This window comes from Rhinolophus sinicus, chromosome 12, assembly GCF_057876585.1.
Source record: "Rhinolophus sinicus isolate RSI-liver-muscle chromosome 12, RSI-T2T, whole genome shotgun sequence".
NCBI classification, from domain to species: Eukaryota; Metazoa; Chordata; class Mammalia; order Chiroptera; family Rhinolophidae; genus Rhinolophus; species Rhinolophus sinicus.
In genome coordinates, this window is record NC_142512.1 from 47,156,023 (window position 1) to 47,181,436 (window position 25,414).

The 25,414-nt window shown below is 41.0% G+C and overlaps 1 protein-coding gene across 4 annotated transcripts in view; it reads left to right on the forward strand.

Moving 5' to 3' along the window:
- Positions 1 to 21,074, forward strand: part of CEP112 (centrosomal protein 112) — a 336,631-nt gene extending 315,557 nt beyond the window's left edge. For all 4 annotated transcript variants that reach the window (XM_088802335.1, XM_088802333.1, XM_088802332.1 and 1 more), the window contains 3 exons: positions 15,953 to 16,054; positions 19,698 to 19,762; positions 20,593 to 21,074. In XM_088802335.1, coding sequence (XP_088658461.1) covers positions 15,953 to 16,054; positions 19,698 to 19,762; positions 20,593 to 20,596 — 171 coding nt within the window. In that variant the 3' untranslated portion in view covers positions 20,597 to 21,074. The remainder of the gene's footprint in view (positions 1 to 15,952; positions 16,055 to 19,697; positions 19,763 to 20,592) is intronic.
- Positions 21,075 to 25,414: the final 4,340 nt, after the last annotated feature.

Genomic DNA, 25,414 nt, shown 5'->3' on the forward strand with positions numbered 1-25,414 from the left:
TTGGACTCTGCCCTCTCCATCAGTCACACTTACAACCATCCATCACCAAGTCATGTTACTTCTACCTCCAGAATGTCATTTCAGTTCTATTCATCTCCATCCTCCCCACTCTCATCTTTGTTTGACTTCTAAGCATCTTGTCTTCAGAAGAAATGGCCTCTTTCTTGCTGGTCTACCTGCCTCTCCTCCCTGAGTAACCTTCCTTCGGTGCCACTGTCATCATGTTTACTCTGCTTAAAGAAACGACTAGATCCCACTCACTGCCACACTTCTGCAGTTCTCTATAGTCTGGGTTAATTGACTGTCCAGTATCATTTCTAAGCATTCCTCCGCATCTCCAGTCAGGCTCTCAGCTGCGTGGGCTCTCAGCGTCCATACCAGCCACCCTCATTTTTGCTTTGGCTCATGCTTTTTTCCTCCCCTTGGCATGTCCAAGCACCAGATTTCTGTCCAGCCAGTGGCTGCTCACCTTTGGGAGCATAGCTCAACACCTACCTTCTCCCTCAGACCTTCCCAAACCCATGCCAAAAAGATCTTTTTCTTCCCAAAAATTTCTGTTATACTCAGTTTCCCCATAGCTGGATATATATGGTGTTTGTGGGCTAATTTTGTTTCCCAACAGAATTGTAAACTCCTTGACAACAGGGTTTAATTCTTCCTTTGTGTTCCCCACGGCACATAGAGTAGTGCTGGTAAGCTGTTAGGGGTTCAGCATTGATGAGGAGAGGTGAAGGGGGAAATACTGGTGCAAAATGCACGTGGCCCATTCTGGGCATGCTGGGGACTGAGGCTACTTCACTAATCCTAGCAGTTTCCTACCTAACCCCCCTACCTAGCTCCACCATCCCAGTGGCTTGGAATAGTTTAAATCAAGAAGTAAAGGTTGCTCCAGAAACCCTGAGATGGTAGTTGAGAAGTCCTGAATGCCTAAGACTAACCCCCCTGCGATACCGTGCACTTAATCCTTAGGCAGTCACACTGGCCACCCTACTTGCTCATGTTTACCACATGTGGTCCAGAAACACAGTTGTGCTACACCATGGGTAGATTAAATTTTAAATCTCAGATGAATTTTCTCAGAGTTCCCATTCCATCAAACATTTGTTTTGCCTTCAGGGACATTTAAAGTATATATTAACCTAATTTCACAATACCACAACACTTATATTTCCAAGATCACTGGACATGACAAAGGTCACATAAGCCACTTTTAGTACAGGGACGTGGACTCTCCTGAGTATTTAAAATCTCCCTAAGGCCAGGAGGAAGCAAGATGAATTTTCTCAAAACTGGAAAAAAATATTAGCATAATGCAAGATAAAATAACATCCTTATCCCAGAAATCTTAGACTCTCTGCTGCCAACGTCAGTTTCAAATATATAAGCAAGCTAAAGAGAGGGAATGAAATTGCTATGGAGTTCCTATGTTCCCACTCGGGCACTGTATCTACACAGAAAGATCCTTCTGTGAGCAGCCTCCAATGGTTCTTGGAAATCAAGCAAAAACAAACCCTCTAGAATTCTATCTGAATAAGAAAAGACACCCTGTCTGTTTGTTTTCACTTGTAAATGAGGTGGTTGAAATTTTCACCATAATGTTTTACCTTGAGGGCCAGTAAATATGAGAAATGACATTAGTTGCACTAACAGCACACAATGTTCTGACTTTAAGTTGTGAATTTTCTCTGTCACTGAAGTAAAGAAAACAGCTGTCCTGAAGAGGATCCCGCAGCCCTCAGCCACCCTTTTTTCTTGGTCCTTTTACTCTCTACCAGGAATTCTTTGCGGACATCATCAGAATATGTTTCTAGATTTCAGTACATTTTTAATATTAAAGAAATGTCTCCAACTAAAAGAACAAAATATTTCTGCTCTTTACTTGACCTTTGTTGGTTTGATGTGTTTCAAGAAAGATCTGGGCAACAGTTTTATAAAAAACACACTGAGACATTCCTGGAAGAGCACACTAGTGAAAATAGTAATGAAAAAAGATTGGAAGAGGAAGCCTTTTGCTCAATCAAACATAACCATTGCCCTCCCCACACACTTTCTTAGGGTGGTGTTGATTTTGCCTAAGTTACGAACAAAGATACTTTAACCTTTTCTCACAGAAATTTTACTTTCACATATGTCTAAGTGGAGCAACCCAAGTTAGTATTTGTATGACCCATTTATCTGATTTGTGAAAGTAGAAACCCATCCTCTCTTAAAAGACGGGAAGTAAGCCGCTCCCTGTCCCCATTTGTCCATCTGACCCAGACCAGGTATAGCCCTGGTTAAGTGAGCCCGGAGTTACTCGGTCGGTATGGCCTGCTTCACGCAAACTCCAGCCTACTTAAGAAGGCGGCGGAAATGCCTGTATGTTGGCAAAAACAATGCATGTAGTGTTTTCAAACTTCAAATACATAATGAGGTAGTCCTACTTTTAAAAAGTATTGATCTCTAGTACAACACAGAACCTACCCTCAGGGAACCCACAGTCCAATAGGAGAAAGCAGTGTGTAAATCAATAATTATAATATTGTGCAATAATGAAGTAAAAGCAGAGGCTTTGAGGTAAGGAAGACCTAGACGTGGGTCTTAGCTCAGCTACTAATTATCTGTGTGACTGTAGAGAAGATGGGAACCTCAGCAGGCCTGTTCCTTCATATGTAAATAGCCATAAAAGTACCACACGGATTGGTGGGGAGATTAAAGGAAATATAATACATGCAGAAGGGGGCAATATGGTGCCTAATACATAGGAAACATTCAGTCCACGATGACTCTTATCCTAGCAATCATAACTGTTAGAAGCGCAAGACCCTGAGGCATCTTAGAGGAGAGAATGGTTGCCTTGATGAAGGCTGCGGAAAGCGTTCCTGGTCAGGGTCCTACATGAGAACAGTGAGTGGTGTTCCGGTTGGTCGGGAGGAGGGAAGGGCATCGAAGGGGCACAGAACACCATGTGCAAAGGCAGGAGACACAAACGCCATGGGATTGGGGGCGTGGAATGAGTCATTACTGGAGCACCAGGTGTCCTGGAAGGTTAAGATAAGATCAGATAAGAAGGTTCTTAGATAATCTGTGCCTAAGAGGTTGTCTTTAATCTATAGGCAAGGGGGGGGAAATCATTGAAGTGTTTTTACGATGGGGGTGTGGGAGGCAAGATGATCAGATCTGTATTTTAGAGAAATGGGCAACAGTGGAGAGAATCAGGTGAAGAACACACTCGAAGCAGGACAGCAACGGTAGGTTTGTTTTCCTGTTTTAGAAGTTAGGATGTATTAGTGTCAGAAACCTTGAGTTTTCCCCTTTGTCTTCAGAGTAAAGCATGACCTTCAACATCCTAACCTCATGGTTTCCACCTGTCTCACTTGTCCCCTGCCCACCACACGACCTCCATTCACACCTGACCACTGGATAGTCCCTAAGCTTCCCACACACGTTCACCTATATGCTTCCTGCTCTCCCTTCGGCCAGCAATTTCTTCTCCCTCTTATCCATCTAGAAAGTTCCTACTCATTCTGCAACAACCAAACCGAATCTCATCGCTTCTATAAAGATTTCCATTTTTCCACTTAGATGTTATCAGTCTCTCCTATTCCCATCCTTGGCCTATTGTACTTCAATTATGTATTTGTGTAGCTCTTTTTCACATGTCTCATGCACAAAGTGTAAGCTCTCAAGGACAAAAGCCGTTTCACACTCACTTTGCTAGTCCCCCCAGCCCTAGGCAGAGTAATCGCCCCTGAACCTTGGCTGCATACGGATTCTGAACATTGTCATTCAGAAAGCCTAATGAAGTCTTTTGATAACTTCACGTTCCCCAACTTTTAAGCGGATAAAAATTCCTTTTATCTCTGCTGTGTAAAGGTGCACAACTCATGAATTTAGTCAGTGACCGTTTACAATGGTGTTTTGCAATCTTCTGCTCTGAGGTTGTGGGGTCCCTGCTCCCATTAGTTGGGAGGTAAGGGGATTCATGCACAAAATCCTCATTAGTGTTAATTGAGCTGCCTGAGTAAATCCCGGGTGCCCCAGTAAGACAATGGCTGCCTTTGTGCTCCTATTTTGTGTTGTGTATAGGATGCCATATCTGGCAAGAAATGCCTGCTCACACATAAGGAGATAATTGGCACTTTGAGGGAAAGATTTAACTTATTTATAATTGTTGAGTTTAAATATGCAGAAAAGAAAGAGCAGTCGTAGCTTGCCTCTCTTGAAAAATGCTCTCAAACCAGGTCAAAAATCTCTGACTAAATCAGGTGTTTTAAACGATATTCAACTGAAGGTTAGACATGGCCCCTTCTATTGTAATTTTTGCTTCAAAATAGGAAATAGCATATTTACCAACAAACTAATTCCGCCTCAAACTCTCCTGATTCATAGCATCGCTGCTCACAAAACTCACATGACTCATGTGCCACGTAGATGGCTCAATCTCACGCGTGGTGATGCCAAGGAGACAAACGAAGGCGGTGCTATCACCTTCCCTGGCTTCTCTGTAGCCTCTGACACCTACCTGCTCTCCTTCCCTGTGAAACCCAAGGCCCTGCGCCCACGCTCCTGACTTCCACCCCACCGCCCTGGCCATTCCTGATCTTGCCCTGGCTCTGCTCCCTCTCTCATGTCCTAAATGTTGGGGCCCCTTGTGGATCTTTGCTCCTGGGAAATTCCTATTCTCTCCTTCCCCCGTCAAAGAGCTCTTCCAGTCCCAGGGCGTCAGCTTCCTCTTCTGGCACATGATTCTCAGGTCTCCAGTCCTGGCTTTTCTCTGAAACTCCATGCCTGTATTTCCTCAAGAATGTCTCCTTGGCACCTCAAAGCAAGTCGCTGCAAACCCAAATCGCATCTTTTCTCACAGCCACACACGGGCCAACTCCCTCTGCCCATTGCCTTCTCTCTACAGTAAAGTCACGTTTCCTCAACACACGACTGAAGGTATAAATTCGCCTTTAACCTGTCTCTCACTTTTATGTGTTACAAGCCAGTTGTCAGCTTCTGCTCTATGACCGTCCCATAGCTGTCACCTTAGAACAAGAGCTCCTCACTCTCCTCAGTCACTCCAGCCACTCCCACTGTCCCCCACATCCCAAGCTAACTCCTCTCCTCAGATTTCTTTATAATATTTCCAAGTTAATCCTTGCCCCTCCTCCATCTCCCAGAGCGTATGGTCACAGTACAGGTTTAGATGTCAGGTTTCAGTCCTGGTTCTAGCAGTGACTTATGTGAGCCTGTTTCCTCATGTATCTATCTCCCAAATTCTACCTAGGGATTAAACAGCGTCTTCACAGCATGTGGAAGGTCATATATCAATTCCGTAATACCGTGCCTGCCATAGATCAGGTGTTCATAAGTGTTGGTTTCTCTGTACTTTCTCTATTTTCCTACTACATTAAATCAAAACTTGTCAGCAGGTCTTTTACTGCCCTCCATAATTTCAAGGTCCCACCCACCTATTCAACCGTAGATTTATTTAGTCATTAACTCATTAAGACAATATTTACTGGACATTTACTGTGTGCCAAGTGTTCCAGCCGTACTTCATTGTACAAAGAGGAAATATCCAATGGACTCCAAAACCCCCCACCAGCCTTACTGAATACCACCACTGCTACGTAAGTCTTCTTGCGTCTTTATTAACAAAGTCAGTTAAAAGCCTCAAGAGTCTTTTTCCCCCTGGGTTGGGGTTTTGGTCCTCCGTTGGCTGACACTACCTTTTCAGGAAGTCGAAAACAAGGGCTGATCCACTCTCTTTCTGAAAGGAACGTCAGGCACTGCAAACCAAGGTGGAAATCACCCGGTGCCGCCCCCACGTGTCTTCTCCAAACTCTTTCCGAGATGTACCTTAGAGAGTCAAGTGGACAAGTTTCCCTCTGCCTCAGATAAAGTTATTTGGCCCTCCAAATGTCCAATTTTTCAGCCTGTCCCTCCCAGACGTCCCCAGTCAGCCTTTCTCATTCTCTGCCCCTAGAATTGCTGCATGGGTTATAACCCTGTAAGACTCACACCAGGCTTTCTTTGAAGGAAGGGGGAGTGTTCATCGTATAATATCAATGTAAGTGAAAAAAATATTAGGAATCGTATTAGTAGGAAGAAAAACATTAGAAATAGCAACCAAAAGTTTATATTCTAGTGAGAAAGGAGCTGGCATTTAATTTCAGGGAAAACAGAGAAGCATGAGTCATTTAATATCACAACCCTATAAATAAAGTCAGATAGTGAGTTAAGGCAAAGCAGCATAGAGCAGGGAACAGAGCATGGATGAAACAGACTCCCCTCCCTCAGGGTAAATCTCGGAGATCACTTTTGATCTCAGCAGCCTTGTAGGCCCTGGTGTTTGCCTCCGACTTTCTCAGCTTTGAAGCTGGCCTCCTTATTAATAGCCACCGTGATGACAGAATCTGCTCTTTGTGTGTCGGGAAAGGTTCTGTGATTAGTTTACTCTAGATATTCTGAAGATCCTGTCATCTTAAGACAAAGACCGACTTAACACCACACTCCTGTGCTCTGAGGTTTTGATTCATTCATTCACTCAGCAAATATTTATTGAGTTGTGACCATATGCCAGACCCTGTGCGAAAGTCTGGGGCTGCAGCAGTCGGCAGAGCGAACACACTCACTACCTCGTGGACCTCCATCCAGTGCAGGGCTCAGCCAGCTTTCTGTAAAGGGCTGGATAGCCAATGTTTTAGGCCACGAGGGCCATAGGCTCTCTGTCAAGACCACTCAGCTCTGCTGTTGTCATGCTGAAGCAGCCACAGATGATGTGTAAACAAATGAGCATGGCTGTGTTCCAATAAAACTTTATTTACAGAAGGAGGCAATGGGCCAGATTTGATCAGCAGGCCAAAATTTTCTGATCACTGTTCTAACAGATGCAACTCATCAACACAAGTTAATATGTTGTGTATTCTATGTTTTTCAGTTAGGACTCTCTTAGTTATGACAGAAAATCCAACCCAAACTGAAACATCTAAGGAACAGGGCTAACCTCAGGTGCGGTTTTTCTTCTCTCTAGTTCTCAGGTCTTTTTCTTCAGGAGTGACTTCACTCTCAGTCCAGCTCTCACTCCATGTTAGCAAGATGGCTATCACAACCCCAGAATGACACACACCCCCAAAGTGAAGTCCAGGGGATGAGAGTCTGTGTCCCATGACTCTCGGTGACTCCGGTTACCTAGATTTGGATCACATACATAGGCCCCAAACAGTCACGGCATGGGTGAATATGATTGGCTGGACCTCGTCACGTGCTCCAGCCCTGGGCCTGTGGGTGGGACAGAATGGAGGAAGGGTGGATTCGAGTTACTAGAAGACTCTCGAATGAATGCTGGAGGGAAACTTCACAATTATCCACTACATATATCTTGTGAATTTTAAATGAGTACCTATGAAGGCCACATTTGTTTATAGGAGCTCTATAACATGGTTTCAGCTTTTTCATCTCCAGCAGGAGGCAAAGCATACAGCTTATATGCCAAATGCTGTCCAAAATTTTAGTATTTATTCACACATGTTTATTTCACGTCACAACCTCAACCTTCTTTAAATCGTTAATTCATGAACAGATTTGCGCGGTGTGGGGACAGAGCCACGAGTGCAGTTTCCAGGCTCTCGGCCTCACGTGGAAAGGTGCTGGCTCAGGTAGTAAATGGCCATCAACTGTGATTGGATGGCCATCAGCTGTGGCTAGTTGGCCGTCAGCTATAACCAGTGAGCCATTGGCCACTAATATAACTGCTGTGGCTATGCTAGCAGCAAATGGGGGCTGGCAAGAGCGGATTGCAGAGAGGCGGATGCCGCCAGCGAGACCATAGTGGTATGACTCCCCTACCTATGTCTCCGTGGGTGTTCCTTTTTGGCCTCACCATATCCTGCGTTCTTATGTGGGGAGTAGGACCAGAGACCCCGCCTGCCGCCCCACACGACAAATGGTGCAGCGAGCAGGGTGCCCCGCATGACACACAATTTATTTGTAATGTTCTGGCCTTTGACTGTCTTACCCAATTCCCACATTTTCTGTGTGTGTTAGTCCTTATGAGTAGACTTACCAGACCCACCTCTGCTATTTGGTGTCAGGATTCTTTTGAACTATCTGAAGCTGCACCTAGAGCATCTAAACCTATTAAAGTGCTAGGTTCAAATCATTCTCTTTATCGTCAGGCCACCATTTTCTCCACAGTACCGCAAAACTGTTCCTCCTTCCTGAAATCCTAACCCTTTCCAGAAACTAGTTCATGTTTCCCTTCCATGATAGAGGTCAACCAGTGCTTCATTAGTGAGCCACCCCCTTTCCTGGGAGGCCCAGGCCCACCGAGCAGCAGGCTTTCAATTCCTCGGAGTGGGAACTGGTCCTATGAGCTGCAACCTGAGTTTGAGGAGACACCAGTTGAAATATAGAACCATAAAACAAAACCATCTTGGAGAAAGTGGGGGCAATGTCCATTTTAAAGGTTAAGAGAATTGTGGTTACTTTTACATTTTCACTTTATAATTTAGAGCCAAGTACACAAGCAATGCTACAGAGCACCTTTCTTAAAACGGATCTCTTGCCAGTTGCTGTGGCAACACATAATACCTTAACCCTACTAAAAAATGAAATTTCTTAGAAGGCAGTGCGTTTTTTCTCAGCTGCACTCGAGTATTTTTTTGCACCATCTTTTTCTGTGTCTTATTCTTCAAAGCACACTGGAATCCAAAATCAAACCTATAAGCTCTCTATATATAGACTCACTCCCCTCAAAAGCCCATGCAAAACCTCTTTGTTGCACAAAGGACCCGTCACTCAGAAACATCCTCCACGTTTCTGTTTGTGTTACATCAGATCACGCCCAGCATCTTCCCTCCCTCCCTGTGTCCCGGCCCTGCCCACCTGCTTTCAGAAGCCGGGTGTCTTTTTTATGCTCTCACTCACCACAAACCCCCTCCTGCAGTGCCTCCCCACGCTCACCCTCCTCCAGAGTATATACTGTGCTCCAAAGCTACTTGTCTCTCCCTCTTCTCCTACCCCTATAGTCACCAACCAATCAAGCTCAGTTTGCTTTATGACCTTCAGCTTGGCCAGGTGTCAGAAGGCCAGGGTTCTGAGTAAACTAATCCACAGTGAGTGAAAGCATCTGATAATCTCCTTTCACCCTCCCATGTATTTCTAACTGGTAGGAATCCAGGCTGGATGGAGAGGGAGTTTTAAGCTGAGTTCCTTCCCTTAAAATCCTTCAGCATGGAGCAGTGATTCCCCGCCTGTGAGCCAGAGCTGTTGGCAAGGGTCTGAGCAAATCCTTACCCACACCAACCATTGTCAGTTGCTGGATATATAATACGGCTCAAAAACAGGTACTACTGTTTTTCAATGTATGTAGATTGTTTTAATTATAAAATATAAATTCATTTAAAATCGACTCTGAATTCATAGAAGCTCTGTGTCATTATGTCCTTAATCAGTGGATACTAAAAAATACAAAAAGAGGTGTAAATGGAGCCCTCAAATTAATTATAAATATATGTAAATAATTTGCTATAAGGATTCATAGTATTTGCAAATAATTAGAAAGCAAAAAGTCTAATAATAGAGGATTGGCTAAATTAAATATGTAATTCATTATAATATGTAATGAAATATATACATGTAATCTCCATTATATGATGTAATGATAACTAGCATTTACTAAGAGCCACTTGTACAAATTCTGCATGTATTAAATCATCTAATACAACCTAGAGAAGTTATGATTCCCATTTTCCTGAGGCACAGAGAAGTTAACCTTCCTAGGGCCCACAGTTTAGGGGCACAACCCAGATTTAGCTCCAGATATTCCTGCTCCAGTGTCTGGGCTCTTAACCCCCCACTTTACTATAGTAAGTTAAAAAGCAGGTTACAATACAGTCTGTGCTTTTGTACAAGATGGCTCTATGAGGTCATGTTATGAGGCACCCTTCTGCTCAAAACACTCAACAGTGATTGGTAAAATATAAGAGGGAAAAAGTAAAAGGAAGTATTTGGTATCAAAAGCAAGATGAACATCTGTGTGGCCCAGAAACAGAACGGAACCCCAAAGTGGTGAGGCTGAAACTCCAAGTATGGGGTCTGAGTCCAACAGCAGGCAGAGGCAGCTGGGAGGAAAGACCCAGGGGTAACAGGGACTGAAAGTACACACAGGGCTCCTTGACAGGTGAGTGACAAGAAACTGGGTCACAGATTGAAAGCAAAGGCTGGTGTGAGGCCCCATTCCTGAGGGGAAACTGAGGAAAGCCATTGCCTACGACTTCCAGGGCTGTGGCCTATCTAACTGGGGAAGGCAGTTGCTCCAGACACAGCCTCCTCACCAGGGCCGACAATCACCCCAGAGGAGGGCCTTCCAGGATCCAAAGGTCCAGGTGGAGACAGTGGGAAAACCCCACGGGACAAGAAAGAATCAAAGAAAAGTGAAAAAGGCCCTATGTGAGAAAAGGCATCCAGGCATTTGGTGAATGAACTGAAAGAAAGCTAACGTGTCTGGTGTCTCGGATGTGAGGGCAGCTCTCAGGGATGACAGGAGAGTGAGAGGCAGAGAGTGGCCACACTCTGCAGGACCGTGTCGGCCACATAAAGGATTTTGATTTTAAAGGTTAAGCAAATTCCATTCAAAAACAAAACCAACAAGCCAATATGGCACGAGTCCAGGTGCAAGATGCAGATATGGGACTGGGACGGTCCCAGTGGCTAAGCAGAAAAGTGGAGCAATATTTAGGAGATAACATCAATAGAATTCTTTTTTTTTTTTTTTATGTCCCAATTACAGTTGACATTCAGTATTATTTTATATTAGTTTCAGGTATACAGCATAGTGGTCAGACATTTATATAATGTATGAAGTACCCCCAATTAGTCTAGTACCCACCTGGCACCAATATCAACAGAATTCTTACTTAGTTCCTTTTTCATCTTTTTAACTGACCCCCGAAATGCTTGGTTGGACTTTGTAAGGTAATATTAGGCAATACTATCGCTTTCCTCAACTGCTTCACTCTTACCTTAAAATACAATAATAAATGACTATTCATGTCATTTTAAAAAACATGTGAAAAAAACAACCACAGTATTTATCAGTGACAACTCGGTAAGTGGCCTCCCCTTTTCTCACCTCTTCAAAAGTTAATTCAGTGTTGGGTGCATTGAAGCTTACAATAAAATAACTTGTGCTTGATGTACCAGCCCTAAGTTGTTTATACAAAGCTGTCCATCTTACTTACTGTTTTATTATACAACAGGAGGTTGACATAGTTTTGACATATTGACATGACTAATTGATAGAGTATTTTTCAAATAAAAATACCACTAAATATGTTTGAGTTCTCCCTTCATATTTTTAATGAAATTACAGATTTCCAAGGTTCACTTTTTTCTATGTCATTTTTTTATCTCCTGAGTCCCTCTTGGTTCAAGTCAACTACATATTCTATATACTTTGTAGATGCTCACTTATGCAAATGAATATTTATCTGATTACCCGGGATATAAGTTTTACTTAATTGTCATGCTGAACTCCAGTTATGGGTGTTCTCGGTCTTCATACCCCATTTTAAAAATTAAAGGAAATATTGTCAGTGCTCTGCCTCGGAGGGAAAGGTGGGCAGTCCGTTGCCATGGTGCATAGCACAGCTATCTTTGGTCACATAGGTACCATGTTATACATATACCATTTCCACTCAGCTTACAGGGGTCTTATTATATTACAGAAATGTCATTGTTTGTCATGGTGTCCTGGTTTTCCTCATTTTTCTTGCTAACGGTAAGAAGATGAAGGAAAATAGAGAGAGAGAAGTAACCATTGTGGAGAGAGGGAGGTTTATGTCTATTTGGTGCGATGTGGTTCAGGAATGTGGGAGAGCAGACAATTATACACAGTGCTCTCTGAGGGCAGTGGGAGTGCTGAGGTAGGATGGAAATGAGCCGCGACAGTCCTGGAAATTCCTCTCCAGAAGTACTCAAATGAGGACAGCCTTTGAATTCTTCTGCATTTGATAAACATCACTCACTAGTATAATCAGACACTGTAATGAAAATTAGTATTCAAATCTAATAATAAAATTGATTTACATGTAAAAATTTTGATCTCCCTTAGTAAAAGGAATTGAATGTCCATCAAACTCTTTGCTCAAATCAATTCATATGTGGGAAAGCAGGAAGAAAAGAGAGTGGCATATTTAGCAGTTAATAGTTTGTGATTAGTCTATAGATAAATGTTGTCACTCCCTCATTATTTCTCCTCAAATACATCCTGGGTCAGAGTTGCGGATAGAAAAATGGTAGCAGAGTCAAAAGTGATATAAAGGAATATAAGGTAACTCTTCCTCTTTCTCATTTTCCATGTGACAAACTTAGATATATTCTTCACTGGCTGGACTTTAAAATATATGCTTATGTGGAACTTTTATTTTAGGTCAGTATGTGCATTGCCCTTGTATAGATTCTTTTAAATAGTCTTATCAAATCTTTTATAAATTAAAATTTTAAACCAGTGGGAAAATATGGGGAACCAATTGTTGTTGTCCTTGTTATTATTATCGTTATAAAAAAAAATAAAACAAATACTAGATAGCTGGAAGGAAGTAATAGTGCATCCTATCTCCCTTCCCCAGCCCCTGTTATAGTTGGGAAAGCACCGGTGTAGTGGATGAAACTGCGCTAACTGGTTGTGTCTGAATTCCTTTTCCTTTTGGGGTGGAAGAAACATTTCAGCATCTGGAAAGATTATTTGAGAAACTGCAGAGCATAGTGGCTAAGACTATGTGCTTGAGAGTCAGACAACATGAGTTCAGATCATGACTTACCTCTCTGTGTTCACCTCACGGGGGTGTCAGAGGACTAAACACTTATTACAGCACTTAGAATTGTATCTGGTACATAGAAAGTATTCAATAAATGTTTGCTCTTACAAATTAGTAGTAACCTCTTACAAATTAGAGTAAACCAGATTGGTTCAAGTTTTCTATGACTTTATTAAAGTAACAGGATTCTGCTGTTTAACAATTTTTAAATTCAGGATGTGGGTTAAGGATTCAGAGTGGTAATATTTTCCCAACTGATAGTCTCACTCATAGGTGAGGTAATTTCAGATTTTCCAAGGGTTCACTCATTTCAAGTTCACTCAGATTCACCAAAATCACAAAAACAAGGAAGAAAGGAGGAGACAGGAAGTAGAAATGCCTGGATCCTCAATAAAAGCTGGAAAATATAGCATTCTGAATTTAAAAAGTGATGGAAGGAATAGTGGTGATCAAAAAGCAACCTTGCACACACATAATTTTCTGCTCTCTGTGGCCCAGCCTCCAATAGAGGAAGACCATCAAATGTGAAAAGTGAAGTGGGGGCAAGAGTCAAGAAAAATTATGAGCATTAACCAAAGGGCTTAAATTCTTGGTCTTGACCTGTAAAAGTACTGAAAAACTGAGGGGAGATAAGCCCCAACAGCAAACGAAATAATAGATTTGGTCAAAGGGTGTTGAAGACAACAAAACCAAATCATAGCTGTGGTCTGCCACCCAGCTTACTCTCCCTACCTCAACATTCAGCAAAATAGTTGGTTCCATTCAAAAATGAGGTTTAATTTTCTTAAAGAGAAAGGAACTCACATAAGATTCTTGCTAGACTGAGAGAGAAAGAAGGAATGTGAGCCAAAAGCAAATAAAGAATGTAGATCAAATGGGAAATTACCCAAGAAACAGAGGGAAGGTTCAGACAAATTATAGTTTTTTATATTATAACAAATAGTTCTTCACAATGTCAAAGCATTTACAAAAATATTCATGTATCTCTCTGTCAAGAAAAAAGCTGGGGGAGACAGAAGAAGAAAAAAGAAGAGATATGTGTTTAAAGATTATGTAAGTCAACAGACAGAGGTGAACAGTGATCTCTCAGATCTTAGGAAAAAATTGTAAACAAAAATCAAAAGATTACAGAGATTGAAACCATATTAGAAGAAACAAAAATAGAAAAAAATCACAACTGAAACTATCCAAGGAAATATGGTAATCAGGAAATCTCATAAAATGAAAGTATAAAATAATAAGTAAAACAATAGAGAAAATTATAATTATGGACAACTGTCAAAGAAGAGCCTACACATGCCAAATCTATGTTCCTGAAGTAAAAAACAAAGAGAAATAAATTCATACATAATATGAACACATATACCAATAGAATACAAATAATCCTTCTAACAGAAGAAACTTTTCTTCAAAGAATTGAATTTAAAGATAGAAAGGGCACATACAATTTCTCAGAAAAATTCATACCAAAACATCCCAGTGAAACTACTGAATCAAGGAAAAAGAAAATCAGATGCACATCCAAGCAGAGAAAGAAAGTCACACTCAACATGGAAAAAAATTTAACCTAGCTTCAGACTTCACCATAGCTATATGAAATACCAGAAGACATTGAAACAAATGCCTCAAGTATTGATAGAAAGACAGTGGGACTGAAGCATTTTTATACCCAGCCAAGTTGTCTTTCAAATGTGCAGGCCAAGTGGGCAAACATTCTAAACAAACAAGGTTACACGAAATAGAGAAAACATGAGAACTTTTTTAAAAGAGATGTAGCTCAAAATTTCAGAGCCAGTGTTGAGTGATAGAAAAATATAGTAGTCAATATAGTAGCCTGTGAACCCTCAATAAATACTGCCCTTAAGGGCTGATTTACAAACCATGTGTTTTGCTTTTCACTTGCCTTCCATTGAGTCAGCTGACAGATATAATTATGGGACTTAAGTCCAAGAAGAAAAATTGGGAAAAATCAAATAGTGCATCAGTGGGAGAGATTATTTTTCATTTTTTCTGTTTTTAGGTATAAATCACAAGATTCTAATGTACCTAAAAAAAAGAAAAGAAAAACTTTGCCATAAAATGAAAAATTAAATTGTAGAACATTTGCCCTGGGATTTTAGTAGGTAATAAAATGAACTATTTGAACACATTTCTTCCTTAATTCAGCTTAATATAAGGAAGGTTGGGAATTAAAGGCTAGTAATTTTAAATTATCCTCAGTAAATCCATAGACTTGTCTGACTGAACTCAGTTGCACATATTTTCATAGTATATTATCTTATTTCTAGATGTGTTCACTGAATCATTTATGGGATACACTGCAATTCAGCTTTAATATTCAGTTAAGTCATACATGGCACCATGCAACAGATTTTTAAATTCTGTCACATCTCAAATTAGGAAGAAGATAAATAAAGAGACATAGCTAGAGAAATACACCAAGACTTTCACACTCACATTCATGCATGCACCTCTTCATCCAACTTAGGCATATTCTTCCAAAGACTTTTCTTTCACCTTCCTCACTTGTTTCTATCTTTAGATTTTAGAGAGATGAATGAGATGAGCCACGAACCTTTCCTTTACCAGCCTTGTGGCCATTAGTTGTTGAGCACAGGTCTGATTGTAGCTGGAGGGAGAGGGAAAGCCACGAACCAGAGAAGTACATGATGACAAGTGTAGAGTCTCCATTCATATCTTCATCGTCATATGGATTATATCAAGCACCCGGGTACCTACCCAGTTTGGGAAAGTCTTAAACCAACGACATGCTGCAAATTGTCCTCTAATTTCAGCTTATTATGATCAAAATCCACATGTTGCTCAAGAAAAGTATACAAGGTTAGCATAGTGTGTACATCATGAGAGGAGAGCAGAGAACAGGTATTTTACTTTCCAGTGCTGAAAATTGTGTTAACAAGGATGTTAAAGAAACAAAGTGTTGTTACAGGGACTGTCTCTCCCAGACTCACAAGGACAGACAGAGTACCTTTTTCAGTCTATAACTGTGTTTCCTCTTATTTTATTATGTGGTTTTCAACCACATGTAACAAACTTAACCTTTGTCATGAATGGATACTATTCTGGAATTTGTTAAACTCAAAACAATCATTTCTGTGATTAAAAAAAAAGATAAACTTTCATTTTTATTTTCACTTTAGATAACTTACATACGACAAGAATATGAAACAAAATTCAAAGGGTTGATGCCAGCATCTCTAAGACAAGAACTTGAAGACACCATTTCCTCCCTAAAGTCACAGGTAATTGCTACAATCAAGGTGATTTCCAAGAGTTTAAGGCGATGTGTATATCCTGAAAAGAGACTTGCAAATAAGTTTTATTCTGCATTGATGATAGAAATCAGTGTGATGTCATAGCATAACCTACTCCCCAGGATGAATTGGGTTTTGTTCAGGATGGTGGGAGGAGTGGGGTTAGAATTTTTTTCTTACGAGTTTAAGAACTCATTGTCTCCATAAGATTTTCCTAAAAGCACCCTTGAAATTGAAAAGTTCAGTCATGGTTACTTTTATTCATTCACAGTCTACATTCCAATACAGCCTCACCCTTTTATTCTTGGTACCAGGCCCAAAATGCCATTACTTTGCACACTGCTGATTCCTCACTGTGTACAGCGAATTGCAAGTGTGGTTAAGTTGGAAGCATTTTTATTCTGGTGTGTTTTATGTGGTTGTTTGACATAACAAGGTGCATTTCAAATTCAAAGCAGAATAATGACAAGGTATTCAAACAATTAGGTTAAATATCCCTTTCTAAAATGTGTAGTTCTTGGTAGTTTATAAAATATAATATGAGAGATAAAATTCATTTAAATTTATATATTTAAAGTTATTTAAAGACTTCCAACATGTTTCCTCTCTATACTTCTATAAACACATATACTTATATATGTTTCATGTATTGCTAGTCTAAGAGGTTTTTAACTCTAACATGAGAGTTTGTATATTCCCATTTCTAATACACTTAGAAATTTAAAACATACTTTTTTCCTACAACAATCATGTTCCCTCCGTATTTCTAAAAACCCTTTTATGGCTGAGATTGATTAAAAGCAATAGATCGGACCCAGAATAGCAAAAACCATTTTGAAAAATAAGAATAAATTTGGAGGATTCACACACTTCCCAATTTCAAAACTTACTACAAAGCTATAATAATCAAGGCAGTGTGACATGGGCAAAAAAAAAAAAAAAAAATAGACATATAGATCAATGGAATAGAATTGAAAGTCCAGAAAAAGAACACAAAAACCTTACATTTTTTAGTCAACTGATTTCCAAGACAATTCAATGAGAGAAAGGTAAAATGTTGCTGTGATAAGTGGATGATAATCCACCAGCAAATGACTGAAGTTGGTGTCCTTCCTCACATGTTATACACAAGTTAACTCAAAATGGATCATAGACCTAAATATAAAAGCTGAAACTATAAAACTCTTAGAAGAAAGCTCTAAGAAGAAATCCTCTTAGAAGAAGGAGTAAATCTTTGGGCCTGGGCTAGGTAAGAGTTTTTTTTAGCTGTGACACCAAAAACACAAGCAGCAGAAGAAATAAACAGGTGAATTGCATTTCATCAGAATTTAAGACTTTGTACTTCAAAAGGCACCATTCAGAAACTGAAAAGGGAGACCACTGGAATAGGAGAAAATATTTGCAAATCATTTGTCTAAGAAACGATAAAAAAAAAACCCATATTTTTTCTGGAAAAGCTCGATTAGGGAAGGATATCTTTGTGCCATGAACAGTGCTTATCACATAATAGGTGCTCAGTAAGTTTATTCACGACTAAAACAAATGATGTTGTCTGATGATACTCACATTAGCTATGCATAATGTGTAAGATGAAACAGGGAGCTAATTTTAGCCGTTCCTTTCATATTTCCCTCCGTAAAAAGCCTCTTATCTGACAATGAAATGTTCAATGGATCGATCCTTATTCTACTGTAGGCTATTGCTTCTGCAGGCTAAGAAGTTGTGCTGGGCTCGGTCCTACCCAAAAATAAGTGCGGCAGGAGAGCTGTAACTTGGAAAGGGTTAAGTGATCTTTATTTACATGAAAAGCTCTCTTCGAGGTGTGGTTTACCCATTAACTTTGTAGGCCAGCTTCCATAGGGTCATCAGCTATGGAGGACCTGGCACCTTCAGAAGAATTTTTTTTTTTTTAAGAAAGAAAGAAAGGAAGGAAGAAATCTGATATCCACCTGCAGGTTTTCTGTTATCATTCATATCATTTCACTGTAATAAAAGCCACTTCAGCCTCCTCGAACTGGATGTTGACCCAGAAAGAGAGTGCTGCCAGCTGCGTTAGGGCCTCAGAATTGGCAGCTGCACGGAGGAGTCACAGGCCATATAGTGAGCAAATTTAGTTTGAAAGCACAGGTGCCTGTGTTTTTTGAAAATTGTTGGAATTCCAGTTGCAAAGCACGGTGGGGGAAGGGAAGTTGAATCAGTGTAATCCTTACATCTGTCAAAATTATCAATTGTCCCTTTGAGCAATTGGATAAGACTAAGACCACCATGGTGATATTACAAATAAGCAAAACTGTGGGGACCACTTGGATACGTACCCATTTAGAAAGACTCTGCTTTCCTCCCTTGCAAGCACATTTTCTATTCTGCCAGCTGTACTCTCTTGCATAACTATGTTTCAGAATCAACCGTTGCCATGGTTTCAGTTCAGACCAAAGAGGCAAGAGTAAACAATTCTGAAATGATCAAATACCACTGACTCTTGATTATATCAAGCGATGGTATATGTTATCCCAAAACCATTTCTATTTGGTTGTATAAGGTGCTTTTGAATTTATACCTGATATAGATATCTTTAATAGTAATAGAAATTTATGCTTCAAAATAATCAAACCATGTTGCAAAGGTCTGCTTTAAGAGAATATGCTAAGCCACCTAGTTTCCTCCACCTCACAGCCTCAAGAGTGGGGGGCATGGGGTGGTACCTGCTATGAGCTCTGCACTAGGCAATTTCTATTAGTCATTTCATGTCATCCTCATAACCTTGGGAAGTAACTGCCATTAACCCCATTTCGCAGATGAGGCAACAAGAGCTTAAGTAACTTGTCTAGAGCCACAAAGGCCAAGCCAGGAATTGAACCCAGCTTGGCCTAACTCCAGACAAACTCAGGCTTTTTCCACTACAAAATATTGTCTCTCCAACCTCAGGGAATCCCCAGGAAGAACTGAAGTTTGCAGAGGCAATAATTTTCTTTCCATTCACTCATTGATTCATTAAGCAGCTAGTGGAGACCAGCTCAATGCCCAGCCCTGTAAAAGAAATTGGGGATTCAGAGATGAGTGAACATCATCCTGCCCCCAAGGAGCTCTCAGGTTTGGGGGAGAGATATGAAAACAAACCATCACAAGGCCATGTGAGAAGTGCTGAGGATGCAGTCAGTGCAGGAGTACAGAGGAGGGCGCTGTGACTGCCTAGGCTGGGAGCTGTGAGCAGCTGGGGAGGAGTCCAAGAACTCAATAGATGAGGTGACATTTGAACCGAATAGTGGACGATAAATAGGAGATTGCCAACCATTCCAAAAAGAGAAACGACCTGTGCCAAAAGGCAAAAGAGTATGAAACACAAGGTGGTGATGCTGCAAAGGTGTGAGGAAAGGTGAACCCGCAAAGCGAGGCTGGGGCCAGATCACAATGGCTCAGCAGTAAGGAGTTTGCGCTTGATTCTGTGCTCCCTGATGGGTTTTCAATAGGGATGCTGTGTGACCGCATGTAAAAATCAGCATCGACATTCAACAAATCCTCTGAGTTTTATCTAGGGAACCGTCTGAATTTAAATAAAGTCCTACCATACTATTTGCACATTATTACCACCGAAGCCACTGTCACCTCTTCTCATACACAGTGTCTTTTCTAGGTTAATTTTCTGCAAAAGAGAGCGTCCATCCTTCAAGAAGAGCTGACCACTTACCAAGGCAGAAGGTACTGCCCTGGATCAGTATGTCTTCTGCTTAGTTTGTGTTGTTTTACACCTGTGAGGCTCCTGGCTGACGTAAAGTCTTTATTAAAATTCTTAAATACAATATCAGTTTTTTGTAGAGGCTTATTTTTAGTAAATAGCCTGTCTTTGAGAAGTCACCCGCCCCTCTTTTAATCACAGTGCTTAGTCAGTATGATCAGAATGAGATGAGAGAATCCACAGGCGCCTGGCAAGTCCAGGCCTCACCTGCACAGTCACGACAAGATATTGTCTTGAAGCCCAATTGCAGGATTAAGGAGACAGTGTCTTCCTTTTAAGATAGTGAAATGATGCAATTCTTAATATGGTAGCCCACATCTTCAAAGTCCTGAATCCCTTGGAGGTTTGGAACTGTTACAGATGTTCTACAGACCCAAATAGATAAATGGCTCAGGGATGTCACAACACTTGCTGTGACTTCAATGCCCCGTGTGTACTTCTCAGGGGTGCACGGGATCGGTTTTGTCAAAGGTTCCCAGAGACACTGCAGACGTAGATTATGTTTGCCTGCTCTAATTCACTCCAGCTTCCTTTCAGTGCAGTGAAAGACCGGACCACTTATTTGGCATTAAATTAAAAGTAAAGACCCTGTGAATCATGCACTTTTCAAAAGAGTCTGTTGTTTCATTAGATAAGATTTGATCCCTTGTAGGCATAAATGGTGAAATTTTGATATCAAATATTCTTTTCTAACCTCTATCCAACTCCTCTTGAATTAAAACATATTTTATAATTGACATTCCCATTAAACCTAGAGAAAGTCAAAGTCATAACTGAGATTTTTTATTTTCAGGTAACTGCATGAGGACTTTCCCAAGTAACACAGGACAGGGTGATGGAGTCAGCTATCGGAGCACGGTGGACTTCTTCCAGCAGGTTTGAAGATTTAGATAAAGTAAACTGTGAGATCAATGGCATTTTTTGATACTTAAATGTAATTAAGGTCATAAAAACATTCATCACTCATACACTAATGGGGTGGTTTTATTTGTGTCTGCCTAAGTTATTTTTTTAACATTCCTTTATTTCAGATTTCCATAATTTGGAAATAGTTTTTATTTGCATCTGAGTGTGTACTGAGAATTCCTTATATTGGGAAATGATTTCTTGCAATATTCCTGGGTAATGCTTTTGTATAGAATTTTACCAGTTGCTCAAAATTTTACCACATGATCAAAATCACATTTGTAGTATCATATCAGATTTTTTAACATGTTTACATTGTTTTCGTGTTCATATTCATATTTTATTAAAGTGTTATTTTGTACTTGTCAATTTTCTACTTTTGTTGCAAGTCATTTGCTAACGTAAATATGACATATGCATGGTATTTTTCCCTAGAAAGGGCGGACAATCTCAAGTTATACTACGGGGAAAATTACCTATGTCATGTCAAAGATCAAATTCATAACTAGTGCATTTATTTAGAGTAAAAATCACTGGGTCATCTGATATCAGTCCACGTACTTGTCTTGTTGGTATCTAATCTGATCCTGGGACTCCAGAGGCAGAATAGTATAAGAATTATATGTAGCAGCTATGGTTTTATTGTTACTTTCTTGATCTCTCTTTTTATGATTGCTTGTTTTAATTATAATATCATGAAGGTTTCAGTCACTGTCCGGATGCCAATGAACAGTTAAATGCTGATTGATTAACCCTGATTTGTCAACGAAATTTTGAATTGCAGTCAATGGATGCTCAGTGTTCCTTTGCCTACACTGTGGTGCGTGCCGGGGGCCCTTTTAGACACTCTTTAAAAATCTGGACCGTGGGCGGGGCTGTCATCTTCTGGTTTACTGTAAAAGGACGGGGCCAAACATTTATTTACACTTCTTCAAAATTCTTTTCTCTTTCCCACGCCCAACTCTGCTATTTGCTGCCCAAGGATTAATTCCCCGTTTCTGTACTGTAACTGAGACATGGAGATGATAAGGAAGTAACAGGTTTTACAGCCACTTCCACGGCCGCGGCCAGGGTGAGCCTACGCACTGCCCTGCCTTGCGTCTGGCCGTCAGTCAGAGGCCTTGCGCCCCACACTCAGTCATCTCTGCCCAGTCACCACCCTGCCGGGAAGGCTCACCCTAACCTCTCCTCCAGGAATATAAGTCCCTGTCCTTTGAAAGATCAGGTTTGTCTTGCATGCACAATAAATTATAGCCCCGGCTTAAAGACTATTCAGGAAAAAGCAAGATTGTAGCAGATGCTGTTAAAACCACCTAACAGACGAGGACAGTTGGGACTCAGACGATGATTTAGTGCTCGGAAGGGAAAGATTAAGGCTACATGATTAATTTTAAGTACTTCTCTACAGACCGTGAAAAACAGGTTGAAGCTCAACAGATTTCATTAGAGTGAGGTTATTAGCTGCTTGAAGTGAAAATACTTTGTGAATTGTATTGTGTGCTGGAATTGGAACGCCCACTCAAGAATATTTGTTTTCCATGAGTAAATATCAGTAGGTGTTTTGGAAAGTTGCCTGCTATTCTTTCTTTTCCTTATTTCAAGGGTTATGAAATTACAAACACTGGTGAACCTTTGACATTACCCAGGTCCTGTTTCCCTTCAGAAGCGTGTCATATACGTCTGGGAGTAAATGGACTGAAACTTTAGGTCAATTTGATTGTATGTGATAGGACTACGTGGCTGACACTAATGTTTTTGTGAATGTTCTCTCTGATAAAGGAAGAGAAAGAAAAATTGCTCTTGGTATGTTTAAAATTCCTTACTGAATTGCGCACTGAGTATATAAATGGCTACTGAGAGAAAAGGCAAGTGCTCAGGAGATAAATTATAAACATTGTGCCTTATTATAAAATCATCTAAGATTTCATCTTTCTTTTATCTGGAGGAAGATCAATTGTTCATCACAAGTGCCTAATTTAGTTACATTTCAAGTCATTACTAGTGGCTGCGGCACCTGAGTCATCCACCTGTGCTTTTACATTTCAGCACGTAGTTGTCAACAGGTAATGGTTGAGAAAGCATTAGGAGCAAGCTGAGCAGAAGGAAAGCTGTGGGATCACATTGTTCTTGGTGTGCGTTACTACCCAGCCATGGGGTCGGGAAGGAGAAGGGTTCACGTGAAAGTTAGCTGTCAGGCATCTGCATATGTCATGGCTTGGTCTGAGTCCACCATTTCTGCGTCACCAAACAGTGAGCCATTTCAGGGGTCTGACCCCTGATTTTGCAACCTCCCCACTCAACAATCAACTCCTCAGAGGGCAGCCATCCAGGGTACAGTGGAGACACAAGAAGGACTAAGAGAGACGGAACCGGGAATGGATGGACTTGCTTCATAGTTTGTACAAAAGAATTGACCGTGTGTGGGGGCAGAGCCCCAGAAAGTAGTTTCCAGGCTCTCGGCCTCACATAGACAGGTGCTGGCTCAGGTAGTAAATGGCCATCAACTGTGATGGGATGGCCATCAGCTGTAACCAGTGAGCCATTGGCCACTAATATAACTGCTGTGGCTGCGCTAGAAGAGAGAGAGGAGAAGGAGAGGAGAGTGGAGGAGAGTGAAAGAGAGTCGTCGGTGGGTTGCAGACAAAAGGGACAGCAGGTCGCACGTCCAGTGAACCCAGCCTCCAGTGAGACCGTAGTGGTATGACTCCCCTACCTATGGCTCCGTGGGTGTTCCTTTTTGGCCTCACCATATCCTGCGTTCTTGTATGGGGAGCGGGAGCAGAGACCCCGCAGGCCTCCCTGCACGACAGATGGCGCAGCGAGCAGGGTCTCCCGCATGACACCGTGACTCAAAGGAAATAGCTCAGATTCAAGCATATTCTGTAATGTCACGTATTAACACTGATTTCCTCAGAAACTGGACTATGCACAGAGTAGGGGTGGGCAACCTCATTAAAGGAATCGCAGCGAAAGTGCAGGACGAAGAGACTGGGAGTTTGAATTAACAATTAACATCCCCTATTGAAGTACATCACCATCCACAGAAGGCAATGGTGTTTTAGCTTTCTTTCTAAGAGAAAAGGGAAAGGAAAGGTAAAACATCAAAAAAGGTGGGAGAAAACTTTCAGAACACAAGGTCATTTTAATTCCTGGTTTCCTTAAAAGAACTCTCTTTTCTCAGCTTTCATATTTTGTTCAGAAAGGTCGTTTCTTTTAAGCCTTGTCATTAAAGACAGTTTGTTCTTTAAAGTGAATTATCAAAGGGTATAGAAATTGCAAGTTACTGAAACTAAAATGCATGATCAATTTTAAGTCTGCTAACTGAAGCTTACTTAAAATTGGATGTGCTTTTGTCCTGGCAGCCCCTTTGATAAAACCAGAAAAAGATACATGGTTGGTCAATTCAAAGCAGGAAAAGAAGATAATTAGATAAAACTTTTTTTTTTCAACTATTGAAGTGTCCTTGGGTATGGAGACTTGATTAGGACGCTGTGGCATAGGCTATGATGGATTTGAAAAGCACACATTTATATCCCAATTCTTGACCTGTATTGACATTCGTCACTGTATTGATTGTCTTAAGAACTGAATCAAACTTCAGGTCATCTTATTTACCTCTCACATGGCGGAAGAGAAGTGGCATTTGTAACATAAGACTGAAGGAATTTTAAAATCTGAATCATTCACCGATGAGTTCGCTTGAAAATTCATTCTTTCAGGCACTTCGGCTTTAAGCAAAGATTTCCATCAAGCAAATGTTTTAAAACCAAAGGCCCAAGATGTTGCTGAAGGTGCTCCTGTTTCTAAAACTGAGCTAGTCTAGACGTCAGGCTAACAAATACTCTTCTATCCTCTTTGGTAGTCTACCAATTAAGAGAGGCCTCATGTAAAACAGCTAGTTGAACACATGGAGCAGAGAGAGGGCTACATAGTGAGAAGCCTGATATATTTCATTAGCTAAAAACGTGGTGACAGGAATGAAACCGTTTCGTCCATCTTCCTTGACTTCAGCTGGGAAGGAAAGTTGGTTCCTAAGTGGAATCTAGCAATCAGCTTCGCTGCCTTAGACAATTCTCTTCACCTCCCTTCTTCTCTTCTCATTTTTCTACGTATATAACATAATCTATAACATAAAGGGGTATAATTAATCTATAATATAAAAGGGTACAACTACACCAATATTTCCCAAACTCTGCCACTTCAATCCTCTGACTCTGGTTCTCAAACTAGTATTCCATCAGTCCTGTTCTGTAAGACTCATCTTGAAGTATTCAGATGTCCCATTTAGGAAATGTGGCGTGCCATATCCCCGTCTTGAAGATGTACACTTATACCACTCCCTCACTCATTCAGTCATGTAAGAAATAGTTACTGATTGCCTACTATGTACTAGACAGCACATTAACCATCTGCATATTTAGTGGCTTAAAAACAATAATTTATCATCTTTCAGTGCTGAGGGTGGACCAGGCTCAGCGAGGCTGTTCTCAGTTGGGTTCCAAGCAGTGGCAGTCAGATGTTGGCTGGGGCGACAGTCACAGGCCACTTGACGGCTCAAACCCAGGGTGGGCTCACTCAGAGCACCGCCAAGGAGCCCTCAAAGGCAAGGCCAGCAAGGGACCAGACATGAAAGTCACCAGTACGTCAGGCCTGGGCTCAGCAATGGCACAGTGTCACTTCTGCTGGACTCTGTCAGAGACAGAGTCCCC